Source organism: Sebastes fasciatus, chromosome 15 (assembly GCF_043250625.1).
Source record: "Sebastes fasciatus isolate fSebFas1 chromosome 15, fSebFas1.pri, whole genome shotgun sequence".
Taxonomy (NCBI): domain Eukaryota; kingdom Metazoa; phylum Chordata; class Actinopteri; order Perciformes; family Sebastidae; genus Sebastes; species Sebastes fasciatus.
In genome coordinates, this window is record NC_133809.1 from 6,465,516 (window position 1) to 6,489,298 (window position 23,783).

The following is a 23,783-nucleotide window of genomic DNA, read 5'->3' on the forward strand; positions in this document are numbered from 1 at the left end:
CTGGTGTCAGAACCATCCATGTCCACAAATTCAAATTAAAGAATTTAAAAAAGAGATGTATTTGTGAGTAAGCAGTTCCATCTCACACAAGAGATCATGATGATTGCAGAAGGAAGAAGTTACTCTGTACAGTACACAAACATACTTACATACATATACATGAGCTCTGCTGTGAGCAGGCACAGTGATCCAGTAACACTCACAATATCCACCTGTCCTGTAGAAGAGGGAGCAGCCTGCGTACATGTTAATGCATCAACCGGTTACTGTGTTAATGGTACTGAGGCAGAAACGGGGGGGGGATGTCGGGGCAGGGCTGCGTTCAAGAGCGTCTATCTGAATCACACAACAAGCGTTTTGAAGACTCTCTTTGACTTTGTATGATTATTGCTCAGGTATGATTAACTAAAGAGGAGTAAACCAACTAAAAAGGCAAAAAAAAAGAAAAGTTTTGTTCAAAATTCTCCTCCCTCGATGTGTAATATGTCTCCTGAGCCAATGGTCCCTAAATGTTTTCATCCGGTTATTGCCCTCTGTAAGGCAAATCACTCATTCAGAGCTGCTGAAATAACCCTCCACCTCGAAATAATCTTAGTAGCCCTCTATACAATCACTTAAGACAATTCTATACAGATTCTTTTATTCCTCCAACCTCTATTTATAATTACTCTCCAACGAAAATAAACACGTCCAGAAACTAAACGGATTAAATTAAAGTGACAGTTCATGTTGCGATACGTGAAGGCTGGTTGTGTCTGGTTGAGCAAACTAGTCCGCGGGAGAGACACACCATCAGTATCCGTCATAAATGGGCTTCCCATCGGGCCAAGAACCAAGAGCAAACTCACTAGCCAGAGCAAAACCTGTTATCTGGCTGGTTATTAGGGCCGATCTGTCATCATGCTTCGTCGTTGGCTGTGAGAAAAAGTTTGTTCTGTTGGTAAGAAAATAAGTCAGGAACGTTTACTACAAACTGTAATGTCCTTATGGCGCCGTCTCTCTTCAGGTATCAACTTGCTAATATGGCACTTGAAAATCATCTCGACTCAATCTGGATTGTTGCCAAGAGATTTACACGCTGTACAATTATAAAAAAAAGAGAGTTTGCTTTCTTGATATCACCGGCTTATTCAACTCTAAATCTCACGGAGCAACTGCCATCTAGTAAAACATCACTGTTGGTTCTTTGACTTTGGACAAGCACGATAATGCAACACTGAAAACTCCACGCTGATCGAAATAAACACCTCTGGTCTTTCTTGAAAAAAGATTTCTGGTGGAGTAAATGGACACAGACAGTAGCTGTAAGATGTTTCGTTCTTCAGAAAAAACATTGTCGTATTCCTCGGTTTGTCACTGCAGCAACTCGGATTTCCCTAACATCATTCAGTCCCTCTTTCGAGTCACAAGATGTCCCAGCAACGAGCACCAGTCTGGTCCACGAGGTCCATCAGCAGACAACAAGCAATAAGACATTTAGATCCACAATGTTCGAAGTCTCTGTCTCCGCTGTTCCCCCCTGTACACCCGTCTTAAATCAGTCCTGAAGGTCTGGGTCTAATGGTGGTGGCCGATGGACAGCACCAGAGGAATGAGGCAGCCCAGCACCAGAGCTCCCACCTCCACCTTGCTCAGTCCTTTCCCTCCGTTCCCTCCTGCAGGAGCGTGACTGTGGCCGCCCCCGACCTCAGGGAGGACGTGGACGGTGGCCACGTAGAGGAAGGTGCCGGCGGAGAAGAGCATGGCGACGCCGGTGGCGTTGAAGTCTGACAGGGCCTCCTTGCTGCTCTGAGAGGGGAACAAACAAAAACAGTGTGAGACAGACGAAGCATCAGGTGGCCTTAGTCGCTGTTAGTTCTCTGATGTCGGTTTGGTGTGTCTGGGCCTTTAAGTCTTACCAGCCATACTGGCTTTCAAAGACAAGACCCTGACTTTTATTTCACTGAGGAATTTTCTATTTCATTATTTAACAGTCTAAGAAGAGGACAGCCAGTTTGCCTCAGGCGTTATACACTTTCAAAGTAAACAGATCTTTAAAGATGAGCGACAGTCAGAAATGCACTCCCTGCCTCAAGGAGAGAGTTGCATTTGGTTGCACTGAAAGAAACACACAAATTAATTATATATATAAATATTTACCTGGCTGAGGCCTAAAAAGGTGAGCATGGCGAGGACGGGCGCCGCCAGGGCAAAGACCAGGAGATGTTTGCGGATGCGGTTCCTCTCCAGACCAGCATGCATCAGGAACGACACCAGGCCGAACGCTGCTGGGGCCTGATGATAGAGCAGTAGAGTTCACATTTACAATGTACTGCTGCTCAGGGCTGCAAACTAACAATGATTCACATTATCGATTAATGTCCAGAATATATTCTTGATTAATCAGTTGGTCTACACAACGTCAGAAAAACAGTCTAAAACCCAAATACATTAAGTTTACTATCAAATAAGACAAAGGAAAGCCGACAATTCTCACAAACGTGACACTGAAACAAATGAATGTTGATGAAAATGACAATCGATTATCAAACACTTGGAAATTAATTTTCTGTCAATCAACTAATCTACTGCTACATAAGGTTAATTTATATATACGTATCTAATAAAGCACCATTTTTAAAAAATGATATTGAAAATTGTTGATTTGCTGAACAAGATCTGAGCCATTTTTACCTTATGCAGCATGATGGCCACAAAGACGATGAGCTGGACGCTGGTCTGAGAGGTGGAGGCAGCAGCTCCCAGTGCCACCCCATCAGCTGGAGACAAAAGACACAGTCGCTGAGATTAACTTTCATATCAAACAATGAATGAATAATAAATAATCGTGATCTCAATATTGATCAAAAATTATCGGGATTACCATTTTGGCCCTAATCGTGCAGCCCTATGTCAAACACAACATTTTGTCTGATCACATCTACACTATATTGTCCATTTTGCAGATGTAACTCGTGTGGGTAAGAAGACCAGAAGATTTAGACTAATCAAGATGATTTTAACACGAAACATCTTATCTAACATCATCATGAGACAATAAATATTCAAAAGCAGACCTACCTGCAGCGTGGACCACAAGACCCAGGGTGGTAGTGATTTTTGAGGAGGCGACCCTTGCTGCCTCTGGATCCAAACCTATGAAAAAAATGTATATTATAAAACATATAAAAGTAAAACCAAGTGATAATAATGACAGAACAGCGTCTCCACACTGACAAAAACTGTGTGGCGTCACTTGTTGGCAGACTTTGTAAACAGTTTGCGGCGCATTAGCTGCTCAAATAAAAAGCTCTGAAGCAGTTTGGTACAAAGCGTGGGTGCATCTGGGAGAACACAATTTGCAGTTGAGCCATCTGGGGGTGTTTTGGGTCCAATTCAACTAAATTATTTTCCTCCGGAGAAGATTAGCACTTGATGAGGCTAATGACAAAGCTGCTGTCACCGAGCCCCATTTACACAAGCTAATTCTCCACATATACGAGTGCTTTGGGTGCTTTAATCGCTGTGTCTGCCGTCCCTTTAGATACTGACCTTCAGTGCTGTGTACGTGAGAGCTGCCTATCTGGTCCACCAGTAGCATAAAGACGAAGCCCAGAACCAGAGACACTCCGATGCAGGCGTGAAGCTCCTCGTGAGTGTGTTCATGTTTTCCACTGGCGCTCAGGACCGCTTCTGCTTCGCCCTTCCCCTCGGACGCTTCCACGACTCCAACCTGGCCATGGCTGTGGTGTGCACCTGCAGAAACAGGTCAGGAGAGAACAGAAGAAGGTTTAAAAAAAACACCTTAACACATCTGATTACTGAGTCTGCTCAGCACAGAGACCATCACAAAGCCACGTAGCATTCTTCTGAGACACAGAGGAATGTGTCGATGCATCACAAAACAAATATCTGTGTTTGACAAAGTTTGTTACGCAAGAGACATCGACTGGTTGTACTTTACTGAACTTTGCTCTGTTTGAAAAAGAAGCACACAGTAGAGATCCGACAGGAAATGAAGGAAGACGCCCGGCCTCAAATTGTTGTAAATCTACAGAAATCTACAGGACTAGAACCACAAACCGATTCTGAAACTAGAGCTGCAACGATTACGTGATTAGTTGTCACCTATGGCATTCATTTTCAACTATTTTTATAAATCGATTAATCAGTTTAAGTAACTTTTTAAGATAAAAAAAAAGCCAAAATTCTCTGGTTCCAGCATCTTGAATGTGAATATTTTCTGGTTCCTTTACTCCTCTATGACAGTAAACTGAATATCTTTGAATTGTGGACAAAACAAGACATTTGAGGATGTCATTTTGGGCTTTGGGAAACACTGATCAACAGTTTTCACCATTTTCTGACATTTTATAGACCAAACAACTAATCGATTGAGAATATAATTGACAGATTAATCAACAATGAAAATAATTGTTTACTTTTCCAAGTATTTCTTGGCACTTGTGGAATAACTGAGCCTTTATTGTATTATTGTGACACTATCTGGACCAAGTTGAGCAGGTCTACAAGGGGACAAACTAGTCTAGCTGCTTTCACATTGAAATCTGGACAGTGCAGACTGCTACTGCTGCTAAAATATTATAGTTGCCTCATTGGTTTTATTGTTTGTTCTTAACATATTAGCTCAGTTGTCAAAACCAGCTTTTTCCAGTTAAGACTCTTAGCCAAGGTAAAGGCTTCAGAAGCTCCCGAGAGAGAGTTACTCATGCTTTTATTACCTCTCGGTTAAACTACTGTAATTCTTTGTATGTGGGTGTAGAATAGTTGTCTGCAGCCGGGTGCAGTTAGTACAAAATGCAGCTGCTCGCTCGTTTGATTAAGTTTATCTTCTGTTGTTCTGCAACTCTTTTACTGCTATTATGTGCACATTATGTTTAATGTTTTTACTCTGTCGAAATTCTTGTTTGCTTTGTATTCATTTGCATTATGTACATGTTCGGCACTTTGGTCAACCGCGGTTGTGTTTTTAAACGTGCTATATAAATAAAGTTTGACTTGACTTGACATTTACCCATGTCATACTAGCTTTTCACGAAGGAGGTTAAATAACGCTCCAAACTTGCACTACATTTTGGCAAAGAAAAACTTGCATGGCCATTTTCAAAGGGGTCTGTTGACCTCTGACCTCAAGATACAGACATGCCCACTTTATGATAATCACATGCAGTTTGGGGCAAGTCATAGTCAAGTCAGCACACTGACACACTGACAGCTGTTGTTGCCTGTTGGGATGCAGTTTGCCATGTTATGATTTGAGCATATTTTTTATGTTAAATGTAGTACCTGTGAGGGTTTCTGGACAATATGTCATTTTTTGTGTTATTAATTGATTTCCAATAATAAATATATACATACATTTGCATAAAGCAGCATATTTGCCCACTCCCATGTTGATAAGAATATTAAATACTTGATTAATCTCCCTTTAAGGTACATTTTGAACAGATAAAAAATGTGCGATTAATCATGGACAATCGTGTGATTAATCACGATTAAATATTATAATCAATTGACAACATTATCAAGCAAGAAAGGCTAAGTTATCAGGTTGCAGTTTCTACAAAGTGAGGATTTGATGCTTTCTTCTTTGATATATCACTATAAATTTAGTCTAATACGTAGTATCTAGCATTTTGGACAAAACAAGCAATTTGAGGACGTTCCCTCGGACTTTGTGCATCCTCGGCATTATTCACTGTTTTCTGACATTTTATTGACTAAAACATGAATTAAATTGCAGCCTTACTAATACTTAAGCTGTCTTTTACGGTCTTACTGGTTCAAACATGAGATGAAATGCAACAATGCCTTCATCCAAGGGAGCTGGGGAAACAAATTCTAAGTAATCTTCCAGGAAATACATTGTTTGTTTGTGAACTCTACCTTCAAGGATTTCTTCATAAAGTGCGTGGACCCCCTCAGGAATGATAACAGCCAGTGCAGTCCCACACAGCAGCCCTGCTCCCAGCACAGTGATCAGCTTCAGTCTTTCCTGGAGAAACACAATCACAGACAAATAATCAGCACAATGTCTGTGTCATTGTTTTTAAGCAGTATGCACAGCGGATTATCTGATAACAGCACAGAGTTTATGATGCAATCGGTGATTAAAAGACAGAGATGAACTTTTACCTCTCTGTAAATCTAGAAATTTAGGGGAACCATATGCAGTAGCTTTTCACATCTATCAATAAACTGTTCATCTGTAAAATGTTTCAAAAGTTGCTTCAAGGGTCATTTAATTGCTGTCTTGTAATTGCTTTTCCCCATGTTGTCCATGTATCTGTTTTTATGTTTTTTTATTTTTTTCCACTCACAATGTTGTTTGAAGAAGTCTTTATAGATATTTAAATCAATATCCTCCTCACAAACACTAACATACACTTCCATGCAACACACGCACACACACTTGTCTTTTTTTATATATTTACTGTATTGTTGTCATTATATATATATCTTGTCCTAATTGTTTTGTCATCACTATTATATAGTCATATTATTTATTTATATTAATCTTGTCTCTAGGTGGAGGCCTCAGATAAGCCCAGTGGGTTTTTTTGCCTCTTCCTGCACTATATATTATTAATTTATTTTTTTGTTTGTTATGTTGTTTAGTCTTAAATTGTGCAAAACAAATAAACAAACAAACAAAAATGAATTGGAACCAAAGTTAGCCAAACTGCAAGCTTACCATGAAGCACATTATCAAAGCATGTGAGACCTCCATACATTTTAGGAAATATTGAAAATATATATACTGTTTTAGTATATTTATGAGGTTATAATAAAAGCAATGTATTGTCAACTCATTTCAAATAAAATAAACAAATGCTTTTATTTGTAAATTTATATTTATGAATGTGATATTCGTCAAGAAATAATAAATAATAAATAATAACAAACTAATACACCTTTGCACAAAACATCTGTACAACTCAAAGGGAGACCATCACAGTTTATAAGTTACCAATAAGATGTGTCCCTGTTGTTCCAATTAAGGTTCCTGTGGGGAGAACAGTTGTGTTTGTAAATGAGAGATCATGTTAATCGTATCTATTTGTGTTCAAGTTCGATGATTTGAGAGTAAGTTTTGCGATATTATAATTACTATTTTGTAAAAACTTAGACCACCTATCACCGATGTGATATTCGTCAAGAATAATACATAATAACAACAAACTAATACACCTTTGCACAAAACATCTGTACAACTCAAAAGGGAGACCATCACAGTTTATAAGTTAGGTGACCAATAAGATGTGTCCCTGTTGTTCCAATTAAGGTTCCTGTGGGGAGAACAATTGTGTTTGTAAATGAGAGATCATGCTAATCGTATCTATTTGTGTTCAAGTTCGATGATTTGAGAGTAAGTTTTGCAATATTATAATTACTATTTTGTAAAAACTTAGACCACCTATCACCGATGTGATATTCGTCAAGAATAATAAATAATAACAACAAACTAATACACCTTTGCACAAAACATCTGTATAACTCAAAGGGAGACCATCACAGTTTCATAGATTCTAAAAACGTGTCTTTAAAGCACTTGCATGCCACACTCACCTCTGAGAAGTTGACAGCTAAAGGTATCGTCCCAGCCACATAACATCCCACTAACATCGCCAGAGACAGCAGGCTGATCGAGCTGAAATCGTCCATGACTGCACTTTTCTCTTCAGCTAATTGTCTGCTGAGCTAAAAAACCATCAACAACAACCTCTACTTTCTTTAACACAGACTTGTATTCGTGCTCGTCGTGTTAGATTACATGCCCTCGACCTGCAGCTGCTGGATAACAATAGTTGTTAAATGAATAAACGTCCCTGTGGCTGGTGGCAGCTGCCAAACATCCACGTTAAACTACCAGAGACGTTGGAGCCTCTTGGCCTCGACAACGGTTGCTATGCTAAGATAAGCTAAGCTAAGCTAAGCTAAGCTAACTAGCTTCGGTAACTAACTGCCCGGTAATCTCAAGATTCACAATATGAGGAATCCTGACACGTTAACGTTCACTTGTTCACTTGTAAGAACCCGTTACCCTGCATCGTTTCTTCAAGATTCAACTGTCAGTAATAATATTGCAACTTCCCGACTCGGCTAGCAGCTAGCTAGAGAAACTAGAGAACTAGCTAACGGAACATCCGGTTGTTAGGGGCTACAACAAAAAGTACTTCCGGGTCACAATTCACCTGCCACGTATCTGCGTGACGCGTCGGAGGAGTACAGACCAGGCAGGAGGAAGCACTATTAGACAATTATGCAACCTCTGTTTTAATTTGTTTATATATATGTAAAATGTACTCCTATTTTTTTATTATTAATATTAATATCCTGGAAAACCCCTCCCACCCCCTCCATGATGAGCTAGTCAAGATGAGGAGCACCTTCAGCCACAGACTCATCCCTCCTCGGCACAACACAAAGCGCCTGGGTCAGTCCTTCATGCTGGTAGCCATCAGGCTCCACAACCAAGGCTGACCCCCATATGACAACTATTAGGACTTTTAAGAAATTTAAACACGCACTATCTGGCGCACTTTACACTCACTTTACACTATACATCCTATATACCACTTTATTGCTGACTGCACATATGTACATATTATATTTATTTATTTATTGCACATTCTACATTTATTTATTGACGGACTGTACACACTATGTTCACCCATTTACTCTTTATCTTTTATATCTCTATTATTGTCTTTATAATTTTTGTATACCTTTACCTCTCCTGTGATTCACTCTGTTTGCTGATGTTGCTGCTTTGACACCTGAATTTCCCTCCGGGGATTAATAAAGGTTCATCTTATCTTATTTATCTTATTTATATTATATTATATATTATATTATATTATTTCTATTTCTATTTAATTTGTTTGCACACCAGCAATATTATATATATTCCCACACAAAAATATATCTTATACTATACTGTATATGTTCTTAATGTACTGTATATGTTCTCAATATGCCCTTGTACAAAGTATTTCCTTTTATAATTGTAATATAATTTATTATTTTAATGGAGCTTCCCAGCAAAACGCATTTCACACGATTGTACCTGTATAACCGGCGTGACAATAAACATCTTGAATCTTTGCACTATCTGTTTATATTATGTTTATTTTTTGTTAATAGCTTATATTGTATATTGTACATTGGCATTCTAACGTTTTTATCCATTCTTTTGATATTTTACTGCTCATTTGCGGCAATAAAAAAACAGCAAATTCCTAGAGTATACCTCATACACCTGGCAATAAACATGATTCTGATTCTGATTTATTTGATTGATTTTATGTAATTGTTCTTTAATTTAATTTTATAGTTCTCATATTTGTTTTGTACCACTCATATCTATTTTGTATGTGCTGCTTCTAATTACCTGAATTATTTCTATATTGTCAATAAAAATAAATAAATAAATAAAAAGACAGTAAGAATTAATATGACTAATGTTTTTTTTGTTTGGCTGAAAAAGTAATAAACAGAGACAACAATAAACAACTAAATAAACAAGATCTGTAAAGTTTTGATATTTGGAAATTTTTCATGGTTAATTAATTCAACAGTTTTATTATATTTTTGTGTGATTTTTTTAAATTCCTGTCCCAGAGTTTCTCTATATTTTTAATTTGGGGACCTCCATAAAATAGGAAATATTTAACAATGAAAAAAAAAATACCGTTTTTGTATATTTATGAGGTTATAATAAAAGCGATGTAGTGTATTAACTCATTTTAAATACAATAAACAAATGCTTTTATTTTGTAAATTTATATTTATGAATGTGATATTCGTCAAGAATAATAGAAAATAATAATAAACTAATACACTTTTGCGAAAAACAAAACTCAAAGGGAAACCATCACAGTTTAGAAGTTAAGTGACAAATAAAATATAATTTTCACTTTTTATTTTGGTACAGTGTCCCTGTTGTTCCAATTAACGAACCTGTGGGGATAACAATTGTGTTTGTAAATGAGAGATCATGCAAATCGTATCTATTTGTGTTCAAGTTTGATGATTTGAGAGTAAGTTTTGCGATATTATAATTACTATTTTGTAAAAACTTAGACCACCTATTTTGGGGAATTCAAAAACAAAAAAATGAGGAGGGATATAACAAAGAAAAAAATACTTTCTCAAGTATATTTGCATTTAAAATCCGCCAAATGAAATTGTTAGAAAACACGTTAAAAAATATTTTCTAAAAAAGCATATTTATTAGTTCACACAACGGAGCAGTGCCTCAACATGACAACAGTAAATCAAAGCAGAATGAGTCCAACGTGTCGGAGAACAGACGGGTGAATTGCAACTGTCTTTTGCCTCAACAGCATCAACAAAGGAAAAAATACAACCAAAGTTTTTATCATGCAGTATGTTTGTGCAAACCCTTTCTGTTCACAGCTCAGACTGTCCCTTCCAAACACACACACGCACACACACACACACACACACACACACACATACAAGGCAGCAGCTCCTTGCTGATGGAATGGAGGGGTGTATGGGCACGTTTACAGTCTGCTGGACCAGAAAACTGTCGCTAGCAGACCTGTGATTTAAGGAAGTCAGACAGAGAGACACACGTGTTCTTCATTTCACCAGTCCGATCTTCTTTGCTTCTGTTTCATATATCAACAGCCTCCACATTTTTACTATGAAGACTTCTGCTTCTTCATCAAGAACCTAAAAACGAACAGGTTGGTTAGACAAACTTTATATCAAACAGCTCAATAAATATATGCAATGAATCTAACTTTTCACATGAAAGTTACATGGATTAATTGGTACCAACTGTTTAACAATGTAGCAGGCTTAAGCTGCTTCACTGTAAATAGAGTGCTCCAGGGACGACGTATTTTTGTAGGCCAAACAGGAAGTTAGCATCGCCCTGGTTGGGTTTTGAATTATTGCAGAAAATAAGCTTTGTGGCAAACAAACGTTTATGTTACTTACACGTTTTGTTCCGTAAGATAATCTTCACAATTAAACACCACTTTTATGACTTTTGAAGTCGCCAGAAGTACAAAGTTAACGTTAGGCTATAGAGTAGTTCAAAACATGAAGAGGCGTCTTTTGTGCACTATCTCTGTTGCCGTCCTGCTAGAGAGGAATTGAGGATTACTACATGATGAGCATCAACAAGATACAGACCAAAGGAAACACAGGCTTAATGTGGACGGTAGGCCAAAACAGAGTTCTCAAACTAGTCAGTGTGACACACTTAATGGCCACACTGATGTGTGTTGTCAACATAACAACTAACAACAATCACCATTTTCTTTTGAACTAGTCAAATGACTGTGGCAATCAGTTCAATGTCCATTCTACTCCTATTCTATTTCTATGAGATCAGCCAAGCATGCCTTACTTCTACTACTGTCATGGTTCTTGACATCCCCCCTAAGGGCAGCTTGAGTCGATGCACTTGAGCACATTTTTACACTGCCCAAAGTCAAAATGTAAAATAACATAAATTCATTTATTGGTTATTATATTTTGCCAGCTTTTTTTTTTTTTTTGTATAAATGAACAATATACCAAATAAGGAAAAGTATGAATTGAAATTAAGCCCAACAAACAAACACTTTGTGATTCAACTTACCATAGCAACATCATCAAGAATACCCTGAGGGGTGCTGTGTGCCATCACCTGGGGAGCAAAGCAATACCACTCTGTTAGAAGGAGCAACAAGACACACACACATAAATAATAAATAAATACAAATCAATGATTATTACTAATGAATATATTCAGGAGCTTTCATATATTTCGTGGGAACCAACATTTTAAATGACATAAAATAATCACAAACCTTTGAACAGACAAAATCAACCAGCGTGGCTTCCTCCTCGCCGATGTATTCAATAATCTTCTTATTGATCCACGGTTTAATGCGGCGATCCATAAGAGTCTAAAGAAAGAACGATCAGAACAACACAGGGCCTCATTTTCTATTATTGCTCATGTTATGACACCAAATAAGCCACTGAATCATTAAATCAATTAATGTAGCTGAGGAACTCAACTCTACTACACTTTCTTTGACCTTTTGAATATTGTAAAATGTTAATAAAATTGTTGCAAACTAAACTGCCAGAGGCTCCCTACCGAGTCGACCATGGTCCAGTCCAGAGGGTAGGAGAAGAGCTCCGGCCTGGCCGTGGGGATCTTCTCAATAAGGCTCTTTATGTGCTTGCGTTTCTCCTCTGTGTTAATGCTGCCTTTGGCCCCTGGAATTTCCGCCCCATCCAGCCCCAGACTCTTGTCGTCATCACCGTAGTCCAGGGGAACCAGTTTCCTTTTGCGAGGCTGCTCATCGGCCTCCTCGTCATCAAACTTGTTGAAAACACTTTCCACGGTCGCCAGCTTCTTTCGCTTTACGACGCTGAGCTGGCTGGGACTGTTGGTGGCACCTGGAGAACAGAAGAAACACCAGTTACTTCTAGCACAAAGCAGCTAAAGAAATGGATCCCTCTATGTCCTTAGTTGGCTACTGTCCTCACCCAGTTTGAGACTGAGACCAATCTTGGGCCGATGCTCCTCTGGAGGTTGGACCTCAGGTGAGTTTTCGCCGGGAATGATGATGCCGCAGGGAGATTCGTTGCCGGGTGTGTTTGGAGTCGCGTTCCCACTGGCAGACGACACCGAGGGAGCAGTTGTGATTGGCCGCATGATGGGTTTGAGTTGCGGCTTGGCCTCTTGTGAGTCCTCACCATCGTGGTAGTCGTCCTCCTCCCCTTCCTCTACATCATCTTCATCATCATCCGAATGCTGCGGGGGGGCTCGAGGCATCGGCTCCGCGGGCCTTCCCGACCCTCTCTTCTCCCGCTCACGCTCCCGATCCTTGGGAGCCTTCTCGTGGTGCACTTCCTCCTCGGGTTCAAGCTTCAGAGGAGGCTGCCGTCTGCGCTCTGCCTCCTCCTCCATCTACACAAATACACATGACACGTGAACAATGACCTCACATTCTGGTGCACTTCTCATTTATGTGTCAGGAATCAATATTTGGTGACTGGTGGCATTTTAATAACAGATGCACTAACAGGAGACAGAAAACAAGGAAACTCATCAACAGGAAAGCTGAAGTTTACTATCTTTTTTGTCAAGTGTCTGAATTTACATTGACACACATTGACAGTCAAAATGTTCAGTGGTTTAAACCAATTTATTTATTAGACTTGTGGAGGATGCTTTGTGTTTGTTTCAGTTTTTTGTCGAACGTTTGATTAAATTATTTGAAACAGAAAGCCAAATCACTCCGTATACTGATCTCTCTTTTCATCCAGCAGTTAGTGGTGCAAAGGTTCAGCAAGCCCATGTTTGTATTGCATTTCCTGGGTCAAGGTTTCAGTTTGTTTTGCACATTAGGGAGAAGAAAAACATGACCATTTCCAATGTGTTTGAACTCCAAAATATATAAATAAATAGACTGATTGATAGTAATAAATGCTGTTTCTATATTATATGAAGCCATAACATATACTGTACATGAAATAAGGCAGACTACTTAATGGTAAAGAAGGCCTATATTCACATAATTGCCTCTTCTATGTCTCTGGCACCACATCAAATAATTAGCAGGCCTGTATTTGATAGTGATGCAATGGTTCAACAAGCCCACGGTTCGGTTTATATATCATTAAACGTTTTGTTTTTTTACGGTTCAGTTTTGCATCCCTCGTTGTGCAATCTGCATTCTCTAGGAGAAATCTGGTTCCACCTGATTTTCCCCTACGAGTTTCTGTTCTACATGACAGTTAAGATATCAGCTTACTGCAGAAGGCCGAGTGTAACCGGGTTACTAAAGTGTATATAAAGGGAATGACTGACTCACCCTCTGCAGCTCAGCATCAGGGTCAGGGTGACCTTCAGCCAGAAGCCTCTGTCTGATTTCCTCCAGCTCCTCTTTCTCTCTCTTCCGGTCTCGCTCGTCCAATTCTGTCTCCTTTTCTCGGTCACGAAGTCGCTTCTGCAAAGCGCTGCCCCTGAGGATGAAAATGACAAGTCAAGTCATGACAAATGTAAAAAGTGAAAGTGTGTACCTCACATTTCTAAATGAGCATTAAGATAATCACCTGTAGTATTTTGGGTCGTCTCTGTCGTCGTCATAATCTTCAAGGAATTCTTTCAGCCTTTTGGCTTCTTTCATCTGAATTTAAACACAGTAACAATTAGAAATTTATATATTATATATCTATTACAAATTGTCTAATTATTTGCTAGCAGTTTGATATGGTGTGGTATGCATTCATGTAAACCGTTTCACGACGCCTCTCGTCCTCCCGCTCCGTTTCTTTGCTGTAGTCACGAGACTTCTTCCTCTCCCGGATCTCCCAGTTTTTGAGGCGCTTTAAAAAGAAAAATAGTTCCACCATCACTGACATGTCAGACACTGACTGTCATTAAATTAATATCTTTATGTGCAATTATTTAAACGTATGTGAATGCAAAATGACGAGAGATGATATACGTACTTCTTGGTAAGCCGCCTCCTTGTCTCTAAGCCTCCTCTCGAGTCTCCTCCGTTCGTACACGTCTTCCTCATCTTCTTCACGGTCTCGTTTTTTATCGTCTCTAGTCCTCTCTCTGCAGAAGACAATTTAATTAGTCTAACACCAGCAGCAACCCATTATCTTAAAGTAGATAATGTAAAGAATGTAACACAATAGTCAAGCACTTATTTCATTTGTAGACCGTCTGGTTGATTTGACTTTAGCCAGCACCAACTGCCAAAAGCGGAGCTGCATTTTACTACAGTGGTTTCATTATTTCATATTTGCACGCTTGTTTTCCTTGTAAAATTCAAGCACTTTCACTGTACCTAAACAAAAAATATCCAGAACTTAGCGTTAAAATTTTACATTTAAAATGAATCATTTTCCAACCTTTCAAAACTTTGTACAAATCCTGAATCTGCTCCACCTAATCATCTATCAGTAGCTGTTCTGGAGCTTTCAATTATATAAAAAAGAGTGAAAGCTCCAGAACAGCTACTAAAATACACCCCGAGGGGAGATTGTTTTGTCAATTATCTTTATGAAGATTATCAAACATGTTTTTATTAGACTAAGTCAGGGGAAAGTCGATTGAAATGTATGTCCATATTTTGACGTTGTATGGTTCTGTTGATTTGTATGACATTATATTGAAAGGTGTTCCTAAAGGTTTGTCCCCCTCCCTCCCCCCTAATTTATGTCAACCCTTGCATTACAAAGACAACTGAGCATCAAGTGTGACATCACAGGCCTCCCACTGACCTCGATCTGCTGCGATCTTCACTGACGTCTCGACTCCTCTCCCTCTCCCGCTCCCTCTCTCGCTCCTTCGTCCTCTCCCGTTCGCGATCTCTCTCACGCTCGCGGTCGCGATCTCGGTCTCTTTCCCGTTCCTTGTCCCTCTCTCTCTCCCTTTCCTTCTCTTTCTCGCGGTCGCGGCGCTCCCTCTCGCGCTCCCGCTCTTTGTCCCTCTCTCTCCTTTCCCTCTCGATCTCCAGTCGCTCCTTTTCTTTCTTTCCTTTTTCCTCCTCAAGTTTCTGCAGGAGCCCAACAGGAAGAAAAGGGAAAACATATGTTACTGGATTCTCAATAAAGAAAAGATCATACTAAAATACATAAATACATCATCACAATACTGAAAATGATTTTGACTCCCTTGGCCAGACATGCTCACATACTGCCATGACTCATTGCCTTGGAGAGGCTGGCTGCTGCAAGTGAGGAAGTCCTCTTAGTGGTGTTTCCTCCAGGAAGAGTGGTCCGCTGTTTGAGCAGGTTTAATGCAGATACTGCTCAATTCAGGACACACTTACTTCAAACCATAAATTACAGGTCAATCTTGAAAAACACCTACAAATTTAAGGTAATGTGTGTTTAAGGAAGGAGTTACGGCGGGAGAAGAAGTTAAAACCATCAACCATTAAAACTTTTCTGGTGTTTTGTCAGCACTTTTAAGCTCTAAACATTTACATTATTGTATGGTTGTTACATCAAAGTTCCTGTCCTGGCTCCAGTATCCAGCCCTCCCTTCATCCCATACGCTAATATTGAATTTTTTCCCACATATGTAACAGGTCAACTCGACCTCTGTGCCCTACAGTGATCTGAGATTATTCTCTGATGTAATAAGAGGCAATTCCAATAAAAACTCAGCTGTAGGCGAATACATACTGGTGATAGCTGTATCCGCCTACTTTCCAAATCAATGTGCATTCAGGCAAATGCTGAAAAGGAATAGATTTGATCTGATGCAAGAGATTCTGTAGGTTAAAATGCATAATGTTTGACATGATGAAGTTTAGTTACACAACAGCATCACCATGCAAATATGGTGTAAGTGGTACACATTAATGCTTTATGCACTCAGCTTTACAGGATTCATTGGGTTTAATTCGAAGTGAGGCTACTCATGCTACACTTAAAAGTATTCAACAAGTGCTTAGTCAGCTTTGAACCATTAGGGTCAACAAGTTCTAACTTTACACTTTAAGATCACGACTATATAATACCCTGGTTTGGTCTTACCTATGGGTGCCAAGTGGATTAAAACAAGCCCAAAGCTTAACATGGCAAATGGCCCAACTAAGTGAATTACATAATCAGCTCTCATGTGTTTTCTGCACGGTCATCTGAGATGTAAAGGGAGCAGTGCCAGACTGCAATGTAAATTCTCCCCTGCAACAGCGTGGGAGTTCTGTATGCAGTAGTGACAGACGGGAACTGGGAGTACACATTGTAATGAGGAAGTTTGTTTTTTATATTCAAATTGTAATCTTCTGTGGTAAATAGTTAAAATACACGTAGACACAGATTTTTTTTTTACAGCATAAAATACTTAAAAGTCGGAAATGGGGGGAATGATACTGCTAATTATGCTGAAAAAGAAAGGTGACCAGACGTTTTAGATGTCAGATATTCTGTATATAGATACCTCTTGAAAAAATCAATTAGAAATTTCCAATAGTAATTATCAATATATTTATGCCAGTTTATCTGGAATGCACTCTAAATATCTAATAGACACTGACCATTTGTCTGCTTTCTAACCAGTTGACATAAAAATCATGGCATTTTCTACAGACCGTTTTGGAGCTACTGGTGTGCAACTCACAGGTGATGAACTACGGTTTCAGCGCCTCTCTGCCCCTACACATCCTACAGGCTACGTGTGGGAGGAGAAGCAGGTCATGTGTAAAGTCAAAAATAATCAGGAAAAAAACGTCCAAACGAAACCTGTGAAGCACTTTATCTAAATACAGTTCTTCCACATAAATAAATAACATCATCCACTTAAAAACATGTCAGATACTGTATTCCATTTTGCCACAAGGAAATTAGTTAAACAGTCTTACCGGCAGGTTGTCTTCTAGTGTCTCTTTGGCCTCTCCGACCCAATAAATAATATAAAAAACCTCAACCGAGTCAGGCCCACAGTTCAAACAGTCTTCTAACTGATTTAACAAATGTCTAGTTGTGCTGTTGGATATGTGGGTCTGACAGCTGTTAAGTGATAAACAAAAATAAAAAAGGAGGAAAGGATGGAGGAACTACCTGTTCTACATGAGCTATATGTTCTACACTGTAATTTAGCTATACTTGATTCTAATTACCATTTGTAAACCATGCTTTGCATTTTTCGGCTAATCCGGAGGGAGGGTTTTTACACAATTCACAGTACCTTACAAGTTGTCAGTTAACCATCTCGCTCTCATTGCATCGTCCCGTTTCTATCTTATTTCCATCCTACAACTTACCTCTTATCCTAAAATTCCATTTATGGAAAAATGCTTAATTTGGGGGTAGTTTGAAACACACTAACATTTCAGACATTGTCACAGAGATGGGCTGTACTAAGTTGCAAGCCAATTAACAAAGTTGTCAACCTCCTACCTCATGTTTCTTACTGCGTGTCTGACAAACAATGTAAGGTGGTCGCGCACATCCTAAACCGTAGTAGGCCGGTGCTGGACCGGTAGAAAACAGCAATGAAAAACATAGAAGAAGGTGCGCACACTGTAGCTCCCTTAGAGTGCCTAAGGGAGCTACATTGTGCGGACATTCTTCTATGTTTTTCTTATATATTCTGATATTATATATTACTCATACATTTCCTTGTTCCTTCGTTGTTTAACTAAAGGGGTGGGGGTGGAGTCACTAAGACAGAACAGAAGAAAGAAAAAGTGTTTGAAAACAAAATTAAGAGAAAAAACAAAAACAAGGACTTACCTTATATGTCTTCAGACCACAGAGTGCTGTGGAGGGGCGCTCCCTGCTTTAGTAATACTACAGGCTGCAGTTGAAACTACTGCAGTGGTTAGGCTCATTCAGTCTGTGTGTGTTCTTCAAACACATCATTTATCATCTGAGAACCTGCAGAGGTTCACTGAGCTGCCCCTCCTTCTTAAAACTACTAACATCACTAGCAATTTGTACATTCCCGTTCCAGCATCAGTACCACTTTGTTTCCCCGAGTCCACATGTGAATAGAAATAATGGGAGTGAACCGAGAGCCAGTTGCCCCTCTGCAAACCCTCCAGAAGGGAGCGCCCAACATGAGTAAAGAAGAAATGAAAGATCATACTTACATCCTATCCTCGCAACTTTTTCCAAAGCTGAGATTCTGAGATTCATCTTGCTCTAGTCACCAAATGAACTCTACCACATTGGTGGGGTTTAATCAATAGATTAGCTTTAGATGGAATTGAACATTGTGTCCATGCACTCTGTGTGATGACTTTAGCTTGTGCAGAGCTAAAACTTTTAGTCTCAAATCAGTATTATGAATAATAATAATAATAACTCTTGCCCAATTTGGAAACACTGACAGATACTACAAGGCCATCTATGAGTGGTTGATGTAGTATTTGAACACTTTAAGCCTTCAATAGATATTATAAACTCTTTGAATCAACATCTGCTACTTTCTATTCCTTTAATGTTTGGATTTTACCAACTAATCTATATATTAACACACTACCTCCTTACTATAGTTGACAGTAACAGAACTGCCTTACAGAGGAATTACCTCCATAAATTATATAAACTGCAGCTCCACTTGCTGTTGAGGGATGTATAATTACAAATGTGGAGGATTTCTTCTCCAAAACCTAAATAATTATTAGAGTAATAACAGCAGTTTGATACATTACCTTGTGTGTGTCCCGGAATTTACTGATCTCTCTGGAAATCAAGTCTCTCTTGTCATCCTCCATCTCCATGGCATTGATATCCTCCTTACACAGAGGAGAGAAAGACAAGAAAGAAAAACACTAAGTACTCAGCAGTTAATATAAAAAAAGCTACAAATCACACATCTTAATTATGCAAACAATACCTCCTCTTTCTTCTCTTTCCGCTTCTTGTTGCGAGGTTGACTGTCAGGGTCCTGCGAGGGAGCATTGAGCTCACTTGCATACTCTCGGATGAGGACTTCTATTGCCCCCTTCACAACCTGGTCCCGACGCAGGGTTTCTTCATCAAGAACCTCCTCATCATCGTCGTCTCCGTTCTTTGACCCACCACTGGCTCCCTATATGTTACACAGAAAAATGTGAGAAACAAACTTATACACCCAGTTTAACAAAAGCATCAGCGTCACAGAAATGCTTATCTTTTACTCAGCAGGTGAACAGCATACCCCATTGGCACTCCTCTTCTTGGCCTTCCACTCATCTAGCTGGGCCTTGGTTTTGGCATCTACCTTCACCAACAGCTTCTTGTCACCCAAGAGCAACTCGTGCAGAAGTCTGAGGGCTCGCAGTGTGGATTCAGGCTCCTTGTACTCACAGAACCCAAATGCTTTCAGGAGAGGAGAGAAAAAGATAGAAAGTTAGTTCCACAGGCTTTAAAAAATAACAAACCTGATAACTTTAGCAGTGAAAAAATATGGAATTTGAAAAATAATTTGATTCTGCATTCAATTTCAAAGAGTCTCTTTCTGTAAATTAGTTCCAAAAAGGCTTTCAAAGCTGTAAAAAGTACAGTGGGGTGAATACTTTCTAATAGGATTACAGTGACTCTCTAAATGTAGTATCTGGTACAGTAACGTGCATTCACATCAAGAGAAGATGGTTTAAATGGGTTGTGCTCTTTTTACCTTGAAGTTTCCCAGAGGCACCTTGAACCCTTTTCCAACTTAGAACAATACCACATTTCTATGAAGAAAACAGAAAACAGGAAATGATTTAATTTCACATTAGAGATGCTAATGTTTAATAAATGATCAGTTAATCCCTGATAAGAAAGTTGGCACAACAGTTTTACCTTTTATGTAGGCATTTAAATGTTTTTCTGTAAAATTGGTTTGAAGTATTACAAGGTGCTGCATACAAATCAGGTGTTGCGGCGATAAGCGCAGGGTTGTGCCGCAGTGTGAGAGTGTCACTTATTAGTGGCCCATTTACCCCAAGTGAGTGCACAGAAATGAATGTCCTTGTTCCCTCAAAAGTTGATTCTGATTCAACTTTTCGCTGCAAGTCACTACTTTTTTTTCGGCATCCCCTGCTGTCCCCACCGCCAGTTTGAACGCACTGCTCACATTCAAATGAATGGGAGGACTGGCGTTTTCGCTGCAACGCCTGATTTTGTGTGAATGCAGAGTTTGTACAAACTGCAATAAGTGTCTGTCACCTGAAACTCTTGCTGCCTATTGTTTCACCATCCACTCTTATATTTTCTGAATAAGAACAGGTGGAGTGGGTACACTCTGTCAACTCACCGCTAAAAGCTGTCTGACCAACATGTCGGATGCCTTTTCGGAGATGTTCCCTACAAATACCGTGGTGGTGGGGCCACCGCTGTCGTCTGTGTCCTTGACTCTGATGGTCGGCTCCTTCTTTGGAAGCATCGGCTTATGTGCTACAGCAACTGCGGTCGGGAGAAGAACCTGCAACATCCAATTACATTTTAGGTATTCAAGTGTTTTTATTGTTGCTCTGGATGAGAGTAACAATAAAAGAAACAAAGGAAAAAATACAAATATTACAAGAATCAGATAAGGGTCAGTTTAACTGTCTTGGTTAAGCAGCAGACTTGCCAAAAACAAACTGCATGCTAAACTGATAATGTGCAAGGATTATGTATTTAGTAGCAGGTCATGCATAACAGCTGATGCTTCAAATGGCAGTAGGAACTCCTGTTTCCAACTCACTGTGTTGGTGGGGGTCACGACACCCATATGAACCGGGATCATGGGAGTACCTGAAAATAGAAACAAAACACAACAACCAAATCATATATTGAGACACACAACTACAGAAAATTATATATTGTTTTGTGTGTGATTACCCATGGTAATAACAAACCAGATTTACCAAACAAACGCTGGCAAATGTCTTGCTATTTGTTTATGTAATAAGTAAATAGCAGATCACTAACCTTTAGGGGTTTATTTTGTTTTTCAAAGGCAGTATCTTGGATAACTTTCAGAGATATTCTTATGTTGTTAACTGGTGTTTATGTCACCAGCTAAGTTGAAACTGGGAAATCTTATTACTTTTGATGAATTTAAAACATTAATGAAAGACCGAGAAGCAGAGTCAATCGGGAGCTGTCTTTGTTTCTGAATATTTTCATTTTAATGTTGGCTTCAAACACTTGATTTAAATGTTTTTTGTATGATATTATGCTATGTATTTATTTTGCATTTGTTTTATGTTGTGGCATCTGAAACTTTAATATATGTTTAAATGCTGCTGTCTCTCTTGCAAAAGAGATTCTTAATCTCAATGAGTACTACCTGGTTAAATAAAGTTATATAAATAAAATTAAAATAAATGTCTGACAACAAAGTAAAATGTGAGGCCAGTAGCTACAGTTTTGTTACAGAAATGTCACCTTGCTTCTTGCTCTGTCTCTCTCTCTCACAGAGCTGGTCTGAGTTTTTGCAATGCAAGAAAACAAAGAGGAACTCCTGTGTGTGTTTAAACTAAAAAGTGTGTTCGAACTAAAAAAAAAAAAATCACACCAGATGCTGGTTTACAAAACACACACAGCTGTTACTGCTGATGTCTTGCTATTTGTTTATGTAATAAGTAAATAGCAGACATCAAATCAAAATGTGAGCCACAGTTTTGTTACAGAAATGTCACCTTGCTTCTTGCTCTGTCTCTCTCACACAGAGCTGGCCTGAGTTTTTGAAATGCAAGAAAGCAAAGAGGAACTCCTGTGTGTGTTTAAACTAAAAAAGTGTGAACAGCTGTTACTGCTGATGTGAGGTGTTTCAATAACGTTACCTGGCGGGACAGTGGGGCCAAATCCCGCAAACTGAGGAGGTGGGATCCTGGGAGGTAACTGCGGGATGCCAAGCTGCTGGCGGTTCAGAGGAGGAGGGTACGACATCCTGAAATATACAGGAACCTATAAAGGAAAGAGAGGATATTCAACTATTAAACACTGCTGACGTCTTCAGGGTTAACCTGGGTTAATGTCAAGTTTATCATAGTATTACATCTCTAACATGGAGAGCATAGGTAACTGGATAACGTCACAAACTGACCAGGTGTGACACCTGCTGAGAGGAGAAGTGGAGCTTCATCCACGTTTAACGTTAACTAGCTACATTAGCTCCAGCTAGCTAGCTAGCTCATACTGTGTGTGGCCTTTGCTAGTTCACGTTAGCTGCAGCGGTCATGTGTGAATTCACTCACCTACAACAAAGTGTAAAATAAAACCCAGTGTCTGCTAATACTATGGGTTATCCGAGTAAAAGCCCATTAAATACGGTTAACGGAAAACACGTAGCGCTAATGTTTAGCGTTATACTGATCCCCGGCGCGCGAGAGAAACCCTCTGGATACAAATAACTGGGACCTGTTCTCCTCGAACTGCATCATGGGATAGCACGGGATCCAATGTGGCTTTGTGGCCCTAAATTCAGTCTCTCAGGCAGTCACTCACTTTTCTTCTAAATTATATATATAAATATATATATATATACACATATATACATACATATATATACATATATACACATACATATACACATATATATATACACACATATATATACATACATATATATACATATATATACACATATATATACATATATATACATATATACAGTACATATATATATACATATATATACATACATATATATATGTATACATATACACGTACATATATACATACATATACAGTATATGTATACATAAATATATACATATACACATATATATATACACGTATACACATACATATATACACATGTATATACATATATATACACATATATACATATATATATATACATATATATACATATATACACATATATACAGTACATATATATATACATATATACATACATATATATATATGTATACATATACACGTACATATATACATACATATACAGTATATGTATACATAAATATATACATATACACATATATATATACACATATACACATACATATATACACATATATATACACATATATATACATATATATATATATATATACACATATACATATATATACTGTATACACATATACATATATGTATATATATATACATATATGTAAACACAAATTACAGAACAAGAATAAATAAATTAGTTAAAGCTGCAGTGGGTAGAAATGGAGCAAATATGATTATATAAAGTTATTTTTATAAAAACAGTCACTATATCCTGACAGTAGTGCATGAGACAGGTAATCTGAAAAAAATTATATTCCTCTGTGTCCTCCGGTGTCCTACGGGTTTCCACCGGGGTTCCTCCGGTGTCCTCCGGTGTCCTCTGGTGTCCTCCGGTGTCC

General features: G+C 38.7%; 2 protein-coding genes across 3 annotated transcripts; both read right to left on the reverse strand.

The window, feature by feature from the left end:
* Positions 1 to 40: 40 nt before the first annotated feature.
* slc39a9 (solute carrier family 39 member 9) lies at positions 41 to 8,191 on the reverse strand. The gene is made up of 7 exons (XM_074660444.1): positions 7,570 to 8,191; positions 5,887 to 5,995; positions 3,532 to 3,735; positions 3,061 to 3,135; positions 2,674 to 2,759; positions 2,140 to 2,274; positions 41 to 1,788 (listed from the first exon to the last, which is right to left on the reverse strand). The coding sequence occupies exons 1-7, from the start codon at positions 7,663 to 7,665 to the stop codon at positions 1,558 to 1,560; spliced, it is 936 nt and encodes a 311-aa protein (XP_074516545.1). The 5' UTR covers positions 7,666 to 8,191; the 3' UTR covers positions 41 to 1,557.
* A 2,022-nt stretch (positions 8,192 to 10,213) lies between these two features.
* Positions 10,214 to 22,857, reverse strand: rbm25a (RNA binding motif protein 25a). 2 transcript variants are annotated; one of them, XM_074660431.1, is made up of 18 exons: positions 22,665 to 22,857; positions 22,251 to 22,374; positions 21,167 to 21,216; positions 20,735 to 20,902; positions 20,114 to 20,171; positions 19,655 to 19,815; positions 19,352 to 19,546; positions 19,167 to 19,250; positions 15,280 to 15,554; positions 14,497 to 14,608; positions 14,281 to 14,370; positions 14,098 to 14,171; positions 13,857 to 14,007; positions 12,526 to 12,949; positions 12,131 to 12,435; positions 11,835 to 11,933; positions 11,624 to 11,671; positions 10,214 to 10,704 (listed from the first exon to the last, which is right to left on the reverse strand). In XM_074660431.1, exons 2-18 carry the CDS (start codon positions 22,354 to 22,356, stop codon positions 10,612 to 10,614), a joined length of 2,493 nt encoding a protein of 830 aa, XP_074516532.1. In that variant the 5' UTR covers positions 22,357 to 22,374; positions 22,665 to 22,857; the 3' UTR covers positions 10,214 to 10,611. The 2 variants fall into 2 exon arrangements, with proteins under 2 accessions (XP_074516532.1, XP_074516533.1); XM_074660432.1 differs by having other exon boundaries at positions 19,167 to 19,247; positions 22,665 to 22,856.
* Between the last annotated feature and the right edge of the window lie 926 nt (positions 22,858 to 23,783).

Excerpts from the sequence above, each read along its gene's own strand:
- slc39a9 (XM_074660444.1), bottom strand. The coding sequence starts at position 7,665 with ATGGACGATTTCAGCTCGATCAGCCTGCTGTCTCTGGCGATGTTAGTG. Across the intron at positions 2,760-3,060 it reads TCTTGTGGTCCACGCTGCAG|CTGATGGGGTGGCACTGGGA; the intron begins GTAGGTCTGCTT and ends TTTTGTCTCCAG. Across the intron at positions 2,275-2,673 it reads TGGCCATCATGCTGCATAAG|GCCCCAGCAGCGTTCGGCCT; the intron begins GTAAAAATGGCT and ends CTCTATCATCAG.
- rbm25a (XM_074660431.1), bottom strand. The coding sequence starts at position 22,356 with ATGTCGTACCCTCCTCCTCTGAACCGCCAGCAGCTTGGCATCCCGCAG. Across the intron at positions 21,217-22,250 it reads TGGCCCCACTGTCCCGCCAG|GTACTCCCATGATCCCGGTT; the intron begins GTAACGTTATTG and ends TTCTATTTTCAG. Across the intron at positions 14,172-14,280 it reads ACGAGAGGCGTCGTGAAACG|ATGAAAGAAGCCAAAAGGCT; the intron begins GTTTACATGAAT and ends GTTTAAATTCAG.